This window comes from Cryptomeria japonica, chromosome 3, assembly GCF_030272615.1.
Source record: "Cryptomeria japonica chromosome 3, Sugi_1.0, whole genome shotgun sequence".
Lineage (NCBI taxonomy): Eukaryota > Viridiplantae > Streptophyta > Pinopsida > Cupressales > Cupressaceae > Cryptomeria > Cryptomeria japonica.
Window position 1 is genome coordinate 648,387,742 of NC_081407.1, and position 12,022 is coordinate 648,399,763.

Here is a 12,022-nt window from a genome sequence, read left to right on the forward strand (position 1 = left end):
CCAAATGCGCTAAAACAGATTCTTGATGCGCTAAAATTCACCCACGCGCCAGGCTGTTTTTCCTACATACTAATCTATTCACCCTATGCACTAGACTGACTCTACATGCTAAATCTTTCCCCCCATGCACCACCTAACCTACACTATGCGCTAAACCTTACCGACGTGCTAATCTATACCTCCTAGGCGCTACCTATTTGACCCTATGTGCTAGGTTTACCCTGCACGCTAAACCCCATTACCCATGCGAACCTCTACGACCTCTATGCACTAGGTCTACCCTACGCACTAACCTGTTGACCTGGCGCGCTACCCGACTATCGCCATGCACTATTTTAAGTCTATGCGCTAGCCTATATTTCCTATGCGCTACCCTATTTTATTTCGGATGCGACCCTAAAAATTGATTTGATGTGCTACCTAAAACTTCGTATGCACTAATCTATGACTTTGACACACTAAAACGCTAAAATTGAATTTTAAAAATAAAAAAATGATAAAAAACGACCAAATCAAAAATTATAAGAGGGTCAAAAGTGTTGACTTACTGGTGGTCCATATGCTGCAGGTCTCCGGTACCTCTGAACGCGCTCGAAACGATGTCTAGAATATGGAATAGGCATTTTCACTTCAGACCAAATTCTCTTTCTCCAAAGTCAACAAGGCACAAATGAATCAAATCAAATCTCTTTTCCCCTTTTATAGGAGGAAAATGAAATTAGGGTTAGCCAAACAGACATGTAATATGGTTGCGGTCTCCCCTATACCCTACACAATGTACATTATCGAGAGATGAATCAATTTACACACATTTCACATAGACGAAATCCTACACACCACACACAACTCATCAAATTAAATCAAAATTTTCAAAATATTGATTCATCTCCCAAGGGGGCATCACTATCAAATATCGAATCTAGGGCATCATGCATCAAATCAAATCTAAGGCATGACTTGCAAATCATTTTCTTTGAAATAACATATGCACACACGTCACTTCAAAGAGGGGCAAAATGTAGACGTATAAAAATGACCATATTCCTAAATGAATATTTTATGTTCATTTCTCTATTTAATTAAATCCAATTTAATTAAATTGCCCACATTCCTCTATTTAATTAAGTAAATTACTCAATTTATTTAAATTAAATTCACTATACTCATTTACTCAATAAATCATTTTATTCAATTAAATTCCCCCTATCCACTTTTAATTAAATAGTTATCCTAAATTAAATAAATCTAATTTGTTTAACTACAACCAAATTAAATGAAATTCATTAAATTCAATTAAATCCTATTATCCCTCCATCCACTTGCATTCTCCTACATTTCCCACTTGCTTCCTAAACCCCTTCCTAAATTCTTCTAGATTCTTCTAATCGTTTCTAATTAGCCTAACCCATCTTCTAAACTTTGTCACATCCCTAAGCAAAGGGAGGTCACTTCTCAAAAACTTCAAAGTCTTTGATAACCATTAAAGGCTTCAAGTCTTCAACCACTTAATTCCCCAAAGCCTTCATAACCATTAATGGTTAACTCAAACTCTCTTACATGGTTAAAGAATTTCTTTTAACTCAACCTTCATCCAACCCAAGGGTCTCATCAAGTCTTTAATGCTTTGACCATGATTATCTCTTAATCATTTGCACAAGAATTTATCCTTGGATTAACTCTTAATCTAATGGGTAATCTTAACTTAGGCTTGACCCTTACCCTTTAGATAACCATAAGGCCTTCTCAGGCATTTAATGCCTCCAACCCCTTCTCTCAACCCAACCCTATGTTGACACTTGTCACCATTTCATTGGTACAAATTGCAAACATGGATCCCCAACTTTCAAACTCAACTCTTGATCAACTCTTTCAATCCTGACCATCCATTGCCCTATTTTTGCTATAAATAGAGCTCTCATTCCTCCATTTTGAAGGAGATCACACAAGTTTGTAGTATCATACTTATGCTCAAATACATTCAAGCTTTTATTTCATATAGGCTCATCATTTTAGCCTCTCTTTTCAATAGGAATTAATCTAAATATGCATGTTTAGAGTATGTTCCTTATCATTTAGCTTAAATCATGAACTAATATAGTATGCTAGGATAGTTTGTTTACTAACCTTGTCATCTCATAGTTAGTTTATGGCATTTCTAGAATCATGCATAGCTTAGGATGCATCTCATATTAAAATACACAAAAAGCATCCCTCGTTCTTGCATTTGCCATCCCTAAACCATTTTGCTCAGGGATCTAAGAGCAAAAAAATTGGTTTGAGGGATATTGTAAGATAGAGAACCATGGGACCCACCTTGGGAAGCTGAGTAATACTTCATTACTCCATAGCTTGCACCAAGAAGTCTTGTGTGTGTGTGTTTGTGGACAAGTCTTTGGCAATATTTTCACATTTTGAGTTATATCGACCTGCTTATCCCGCATACATTAAGTATGTAACCGGAACCACATCCTATGATGGTTACTAGAAGGCATGTTTTGAATTTCTGATGAATTTTCGCCAGGGTTTAAGATAGTTTATGTTTGTTTATCAGAGATCTTAAAGTGGATACCAATATTAATGAGTATATGGTTGATGAAGCATTCTGATTAGTTAATAAGTTGGTAATAGTGTTTGTTGATCTGATATTGAATTGATGGCTTATCTGATTAATAAGTATGCATAAGTGGAAATGATTATCTAGATCTGATAAGGAAATCTGTTATGAAGAATTGGTTTAAGTATTGAATGTTTTCAGATCTAAGACAAGTCTGTTTTGGTGTTGAAAGTTTTAGTTTTTGTGAATACAGATTAATCCCCCTCTCAGTGTTAACCAAATCCTCTAGGATTAACAATAACTACATGTTCACCCTTATAATACCACTATCAATTTCACCTTAGTGTGCAATGGGTATGGCGATTAGGTGTGGAAGGTCAATTAGACAAAAAAAATGGTCTACATTATGGATGCATTTGTGCAATACATTAGATTAATGGGTAGAAAGAGGGTGATAGAGAGGAAGGGAGATAGAGTTAAGGGACAAAAGTAAAGTGAGGATAGAGGATAATTAGATAGGTATAGAAAGATGGAAGAATAGGGAGAGAGATGTAGGGAGAGGTAGGGAGATAGAGACAAGGGAGAAAGATAGAGATGGAGATGTAGAGGAAAAGGAAGAGGGAGATGGAGAGATAAATAGAAAGAGGAGAAAAGGATATATATACATTTATTTAGTTAGCTCATGTTTATCATATGACTCCTCATAAGGGGAAGCTATCTTCCTACCATGGCTATGATGGAGGAGAGATGTATTATTACAATCACATTGACACATTGACCACTGACAACTGATGAAATTTATAGAAATAGATGATTAAGATAGCTTCAATTGTATTGCATGAATAAAAATTCCTATCAATTTTCATGAATACCTTAGATGTAAAAATTAATTCAAAATATTCATATAAATTTATTTTCTTAACAAATTTTCATCACTAATAATATGAAAGAATATAATTCATTACATGATTTATCCTTCTTTCCTACACACTATCACATTGAATTCAAGGTCAGAATATGTTAATATCTATTCTTTTTAATAGGCTTTTTCTTGTTCTTAAAATTCTAAGTAATAATGCATTGAATATTTATAGTAAAAACTATAAACAAAGGCTAAAGCCTTGGAGACCAAAATCATGCATACTCCATAAAATTTTATTTTTCCTTGAATAGTTCACACCTCTCTTTGTGAAAAATAGAATATTATCAAATTGTTGATGTTGAATTAAATTCTATAGCTAACAACAATGATATCAAAGATGAAGTCCATTCATGATTTATTCATTCATTTAATTTAACTTATATTCATAATATATAATATAATACTAATATAAGAGAAGTAATAAATATAACAACTATTTAATATTTAGATCTATTTATTATTTAATTATAAATATGTTTTAGTATTATGATTGTTTTCTATTATATATACTATATTTTTCTATAATTTTAAATTTTAAATATATTGTCAATATCACATAACAATATAAAATTAAGAATTTATATTATATATTTAATTATATGTTTTTATATAATTTTTTTTTATAAGATTAATTTTAAATTAATATTTTATATTTTATTATTATTTATATTGATAATCATCATATATATATATATATAATCTAATAATGTATATTTTTAATATAAATTATAATTTATACAATTATCCTATTATACTCACATCTTACGCCGTTTTCTTCACATTATCGAAAATTTCATCGGAAACGACTAGGTCAAACATCATTCTTGGATGCGAAGATAGGTTGTTTGCAAAATTGAGATTATTGGACTTGTTTAATTAACTGACACAATAATGCCTTGCGATGCCAATGTGTTTACGCAGTTTCCTAAAGACAGAAACTTGGTAGGTGTACATTTACTTTCTAAGCTGAAGATTAGGTTTGGCTTAACGTGGTAAATCCAGCCTGCCGTGCTCTTTGACTGACCATTTGCTCAATCATTAGCCATTGCTTGGGGTGAATCGTGCTAATATTCTTGGACTTAGAGAAGACTGACAATTTACTAAGAGCGTTGGAAGATGAAAAATGTGAGAAATGATAGGAGGTTTATCATAGCATACCAGGAGGTGAGTCGTGGTTTTCTTCCTACATATTTCAATGTATATTCACTATTAAAAATCCGAAATTTACCTTATTACAGTGGTACAATTATTGGTGACTTTTATTAATTCCATGGTTTTTAAGGATTTATGGTAATTCTGTGATAAGATTTTCTTTTATTTTTGTATAGGTGTATGATGGTTGTTCTCAAATTAAGAATGACCTTCCCCTTCTAATTCCATGAAGCGCTGATGGAAAAGCTAAGGGTTATTAGGGTTTTGTTTGAATACCATAGTTGCAATAATATAAGTGCTCTTGAACATTAAAAAGTCCCACAATTATTCTTTGGAAAGAAACTCTTGTAAATATTATATACAGAGAGCTTCTAACTCATAAGATACACCTATTGTTATTTTAGAGGTAGAAAACTCCTAGATTAGAATGGAACTTGGCATGGAAATGTTCAAAATATTCTTTTGATGTGAATGCATATGCAAGGAAATATTTAAATATTGTTTTCAAACTGGACATTTGCAATGAAATGCCTTAAAATTATCTCATCCATTGAAAGATTTTCCTCATAAAAAGATGTAGGTCTGAGAGTATTCGAAATCTTTGCATTTGTCAAATTAAATAGTGTTTTATAGGATCACTTGTAGCTTAAATAAAAATATAATGGAGTGTTGCCCTTAAGATTTAGTCAAGATTTTATATATTTATATGTTTACTTATTGTTATTGTTAGGAAGTTTTTGAAATTCATATCATTGAATGTAGCAAGTTACCCATAGGAATTTTTAATTTTGTTAGCAGGTAAGATTTGTTTGGTGAAACTCTGATCTTATTTTGGCCATGACAATCCCATTTTACACTTTAAATTTACAACCTCCAAAAAGGTTGGTATTTCCCTCTTCTAACAATGTTTTTTATATTTTCTGTAGATTACTCTTTTATTAAATCAAAGGCTCATGCCTTGCAAATGCTTCCACACTATGCATGTAGCATACCTAGCTTGCATTTTGCTTGGAGATCTATTTATTTAATTGCAGAATATTCATAAAAAATATTAGTTATTAGGTTTTAGTCAAGATTTAAAAATATTTAATTAGGTATTGGTCAAGAGTTTATATATTTATTGGCGGCGAGTAATAGATTTTTAGAATTGGTTTTACATTTATGTGTGATTGTATGAAATTCTGTTTTTGATGTTAAATTAATTCCCCTCTATTTTACTTGCTTTATAATGCATCTTTTTTATTTTCTATTTTGAAAAGATTGAAAAAATTAAGCTCAAAATATAATCAAAATTCAAAAAAATCTAATTTCCAATAGGTAATCAAATAAGAGGGTCAGTGCAAGAAGATGAGTCTACTTTTTGGCCAAAAAGTGGAAGTGTTTTCCCTGATTTTCAAATTTTGTCTCATTTGAGCTTAAATTTTGAAACACTTGGAGATTGAATTTTGGAAAAAGTCAGTAATATAAAAGATAGACCTCTGAGTGTACTTTCCAAATATGTAATTTATTTTAATACCCACATAATAAAAAATAACTTTTTGAATGGAGTTCTGAAAACTATGTTTTAAAAATGCCTGTTTCGGGACCATACCATGCATGTGTACGACCCACACTTTTTGACACAATTAAAATTATTTTCTCAAACCGTTTTGGGAAATGGTTTGTAACACACTCAAGATTGATGAGCATATTTTTCTGTATTTTTTTTTCTAATATTTTTTTTGATTAATTTTTTAATGGTCGTAATTATCTTTTTAAAAATTTGATGTGTAGATCAATGACATATAAATTTTTTTCCAAAATGATTTAAAATAAGAAAGTTATTAAATTAACAAAACTAGTTAATATTTCAAATTTATGGACCCGATTTAGTATAAATTAAATGAAAAATAGTTAAAATAATCAATTTTTAAATAAATTTACATATTTAGAATCTAGACAGTATAAACTGAAATGAGTTTTAATTTCGTATAAAAAAATTCTGATTAGAGGCATGTAAACTATTTCAGAAGTTCGTATTTGTGCTTTCCTTCATTGAGGTTTGAATTTGTAGGTCCACGTCACAGGTGTGGCCATCCCAGGCCTATCCCGAGCCTAATCCCAAGCCAAGTGGCGGGTTGTGGAATCAACTTCCACAAAACGGGCCCCCGTTTTCAAACAAGGGCAGCGTGTGGAAAAAAAAGGAAATATCTAAAACGGGCCCCCATTTCTAAAAAACGGGCCCCTGTTTTGTTTAAAAGCGGGCCCCCATTTTAGAACAAAATGGGGGCCCATTTTCTTTTGCTTCAGACCCCCATTACCTTTTGGCTCGGGAGCCCGAAGCATATACGGGCCCCCATTTATAAGAGCGCGTTTTCCAATGCACAGACTTCCGCGAATTTGTGACTCAATGCCTTGCACTTGCCCAAGAATTATTGATTACAAACAAGAATTATTGATTAATACTGGATTAGAAACTATATCATATATAAAAGAATTTAATTGATTGGTCTTCTGGGTGGGTATCCATATGTTTAATAAGTGTCCGCTAACGATGATGCCATCTATACCCATAGTATTGAGACTACTTGCTTTGATGCTGGTACCTCCCCATAGAATGAACGAGGCTTCGCTTTTTTGTGCAGCCACATCTGGAAGGGTTAATAGTAAGAATATACTCTTTACTATATTTATATTTAAAAATAACACAAAAACCTAGAAATATTAGTTAAATAGTTTTAATGCTTGGTAGTGCTGTAAATTATTCTAATATTATAAATAGGTAAAGGGTATAATAATACAATTTAGAGAAAGTATAAATCATTAAAGGGTGTAATAGTACAATTTAGTGAAAGTATAAATCATTAAAGGGTAAAATAATACAATTTAGCAAAATTCCAAATCATTAAAGGGTATAAAAGTAAAATTTAGCAAAATTATTATATAAGCAATATTCACAGCTAGAAAAGGAGATTCTAAAATTTCAATGATAATATTACAATAATACTAATACAATTTACATGATTTGTATAGTTTACTTCTATTTGAAAATAAAAAATTATTCTATTCTATTTACACTTTCACCATAAATTACTTGAACTATCTAAACAAATATGTTTCTATTCAATAATATTATTATTATATATAATACATTAATAGAATAATAAGTAAATAACTTAAAACCCACTAACATAGTCATTTTAACACATACAAACATAGTAAATTTTGAAGTGTCTATAAAACCCATACAACCTTTTTAGGGTTTTGGAATTACTAGATGGTTTGATTTAGACAAATGGAAACATAAAGGTTGAGTGTACTTAGTAATTAAAAAAGGTCCCACCATTCACTTATCATGGGAAACCGTGCAACAACTAAATTGTATAGAAATAAAAAATAAGAAAATAATGACCTTTATGAATTATTAAAGAGGCACACGGAACAAGTGGCAAGAACCCTAAAATTTAGATTGTGAGAGCTCAAATATTTGAGAGTACTATGTTTGCATTAATGGAGGAGTAGAATTTTTGAAAAAATCTCATCTAATCGTGATTGCAAGAGGAGAGATAGTGGTAAAATGAGAAGATCGAGAGACGATGAGTAGTGCACACATTCTGACAAAAAATGAAGAATAAAACTAATGGACAACAGACAGCTCCAATATTCCCAATCGTCTTGCAATGTTGTCTCCTTTACTCACAATCATTGATGCCTAAAAATAGCTCATCCAATTCATATAAGAGACGCCTTCGGCATAATAAATTCATGTGCTATTTTCCCTCTTCTATAGTTTCTCTCACATGAAGCATGCAATCACCATTTCTAAATAAAGCTTTTATATGACAGGATGTGGTAGTATCAATATACCATACGGCACTACATCACAGAACCTTTTGCACATGAAGATACCCCTAAACTTACTACTCATTTTCATATTTCTTAATCTTCTAGATTGTTAAATAGGTTCATGTATTTCATTGATGTCTATTTAATTCTTGAGATATAAGATACTTATTATACATAATTTCTCTATTTTTTAGGCTCTCATGAAGGATTCAATGGTAAAGAATGAGTATCACATGCTAGTATTTGCCAAGGTCCATTACTCTATCTATATTAACTATTATTTGATGTCCAAGCATCTAATTTACACGATATATTCCACATTCCATATGCTTTGAGATGTATTACTATTTTAGGATTCACATGCACGTCAATGTATGGTCAAAACATAATGGTAAAATATTTTAATCTAGTCAAACTATCCTTAGTTTTGGGTATATTATTAGAGGATGGATTAATGCAGCCATATATCAAGAAATGATGCAATCTTGTTGAAATCTTGGCCCATTCTCTAATTAGCCACCCTTATTAATTTACATACACCCCCTTATATTCTATCTTAACCCGTGGATTCATGCACACATTCGTATGTATCACATTTATTATTAGATTATTTTCCATCCACCCTCAATGTCTAGGCATTTATTCTCTACTTAAGTATTAGCCTTTTTTCTGTTATTGGTCAACAATGGGGTGTCCAATCAATATTACACCATACAATACTGACCCTTGAGATTTAGCAATTTAAATTTGAATTTTTTAACTCCAAACCTTTTATTCTATCATAATTACATTTAGTACCTGTTTTATGTGATTTATTGAATATTTTGGTTTTTAAAAGAATTCAATGTGCATTTATTTAACATGCAGTCGCTTTGAGAATTCATTGAATACAAATTTGCATAAATGAAACATTTATCATAGAAACGCTTTAGGTTGGAGCAACAAGTTGAATCTATCTCCATCAAAGTTTTCATCTTGGGAAATTTGCATGCTTCGTTTCCATTTACCTAAATTGGCCAGGCTCGTGAAGCCGACCATTCTGAGGGATAACCTAGGAGAACTTGACCCTAGTGATCGACTAGGCTCCCTAATGTGATTTTAACTATTGCGAATACTTCACAATTAGTGAAGAGTTAACTTCAAGGTAAATTGATGAAAAGTGAGATTTATTAGATCAAATGTTAGGGAAGAATTTATATTCACACATATAGAACTTACACATATCTATGGATTTGACATAAAACAATCATGGACATGGGGAGTGATCCCTAGTTGACATGACTTTCATGCTTATCACTGATACAACTACATACCCAATTCTTAAAAGATGGATTCTTAAATTCAATTTAGATGATTTATATACTTGCATGTTCAACCACATAGATTACGTTAACTTTTATCTACTTTTTCCTTCTGGTATAAATCCTTGAGCAAAACGTTATGATAGGATATGGTAATGTGAATATATAATAGAACATTACATATAACACTTCTGCACAAGTAAAATTGAGAAATAAGATAAATAAGAATGAGAATAAAATTAAAATTCAATTTAGATGATTTATATATGTGGATGTTCAACCACATAGATTACATTAACTTTCATGTACTTTTTCTTTCTGATATAAATCCTTGATATAAATCCTTGAATAGAACTTTATGATAGGATACGGTAATGTGAATACATAATAGAACATTGAATATAATACTCTTGTACAAGTAAAATTTCTAAATCTAAAAAATAAATAAACTAATTAGAGCAAAATTTAAGAATGAGATAAACAAGAATGAGAATAAGTTGGAAAGCCAGATAAACTGACTAAGAATAATTATGTGTAAACTAATTTTAAATATTTTTAGAAAACTAACCCTACGTTTACAACACGTTTTGGAATTTCCATCTGAATGGGTCCACAAAATTCAATAGGAAGAAGGAATTGCATTACGAGTTAAGTGTACGGAAATACTTAGTGAAGGTATGGACAGAAAAAAATACGATTCACTTCGAATTGCAGCAGTCTATTCTACTTCTAGAACAATTCCAGACGGGCAGAGATAGAGAAGGGGAAATTAAATAAATTCGTCCATCCTTCTAAGAGGATCAATGTTGTTATGTGGACACGTCGGGGAATCTGTTGAAAGGAGGAAAAAACGGTGGAGTTCAATTTTGATTTAAGGCTCCTTCTCACTCTCTCTGTGTATATATATTGCATGGAGTGGAGTAGATGAGAGCAGAAAAAGGTTTCGAGGTTTAGAAAAGAAAAAGAGAAATGGAGCGTTCAAAGCTGTTGGATTTTGTGGGCTTGATATGCTTTAACGATATCATGTTCTTCGGACAGACTGTTTAGTGGTTGGCCGATGTCTAGCAGCGATGAAAATGTAAAAATAAGGGTGAATATGACGCGCAGATCAGAGAGAGAGTTGGGTTTTTCTGAGAGATTGGGTTTGGCTGTGTATCGAAGTAAGAAGCGAATGAAGAAGATAGAGGCATTGATAAGAGGGCAATTAGACGCTGAAACGCCCTCTGTGAGCTTCGAAGTGATTGTGTACACGGGGAGCGATCTGATTTGGACTCAGTGCAACCCTTGCAAGGACTGCTTCTCTCAGCCTACGCCAATCTTCGACCCCTCCAAGTCGTCCACATTTTCCACAATTCCGTGCGGTGATTCTCTTTGTGACGCCTTGGGGAGTACACAAACCGGATGCAATCCAGATTGTACCTTTATGTATCAGTATGGCGATGGTTCCTTCACCAGCGGCGACCTGGCTTACGAGACATTGTCAATTGGGAGCAGCAAGGTTAAAGGCATTGCATTTGGATGCGGGCATGACAATGAAAGACAAGGATTCTCTCAGGGTGGTGGCCTTGTGGGACTGGGAAGAGGTGGTCTCTCCCTTATCTCACAGCTGGGTTCCAAAGTAGAGAACATGTTCTCTTACTGTCTTTTGCCCATCACAGACTCTTCTTCACAAACCAGCCCCCTCTTTTTCGGCGAGGGTGCTTCCTTGAGCGGAGGAGCCAAGACTCTCCCACTCATCAAGAGCAGTATCATTCCCACTTTCTGGTACATTCCTATTACAGGAATCACCCTCAATGGTAAGGCACTAGATATTCCTCCTGGAACTTTTGATCTGCAATCGGACGGCAGCGGAGGTATGATCATCGACTCCGGAACCACTGTTACCATTCTGTCCGCCATTGATCTCACTCCTGTAGACGGGTCCTCTACAGGTTTGGATCTTTGATACCACACATCATCCGCTCACCTCACCTTGCCAACCCTCATCTTCAACTTCAAAGGCGGCGAGGATTACGAGCTTCCGGCAGACAACTTTTTTATTCAGGCATCTGAAAATCTCTTGTGCCTGGCAATGCTGGGTGAACCATCGGGGAATCCTTCCATCTTCGGAAACATACAGCAGCAAAACTTCCATATCCTTTACAACAATGCTCAGAACACGCTCTCTTTCAAGCCCACTAAGTGTGATTCTCTTTAAATCATCATCTCCCTCTTCTAATTCTTCTTCTTCTCTTTTTCTGTCTCTCTCATTTCCTCTTCCTCTGTCCT

At 33.1% G+C, this 12,022-nt stretch overlaps 1 protein-coding gene across 1 annotated transcript; it reads left to right on the plus strand.

Annotated features, from left to right (window-relative positions):
• The first annotated feature begins 10,850 nt into the window (after window positions 1-10,850).
• On the plus strand, window positions 10,851-11,699 carry LOC131874300 (aspartic proteinase nepenthesin-2-like). The gene has a single exon (XM_059217600.1). It carries the CDS (start codon window positions 10,851-10,853, stop codon window positions 11,697-11,699), a length of 849 nt encoding a protein of 282 aa, XP_059073583.1.
• Window positions 11,700-12,022: the final 323 nt, after the last annotated feature.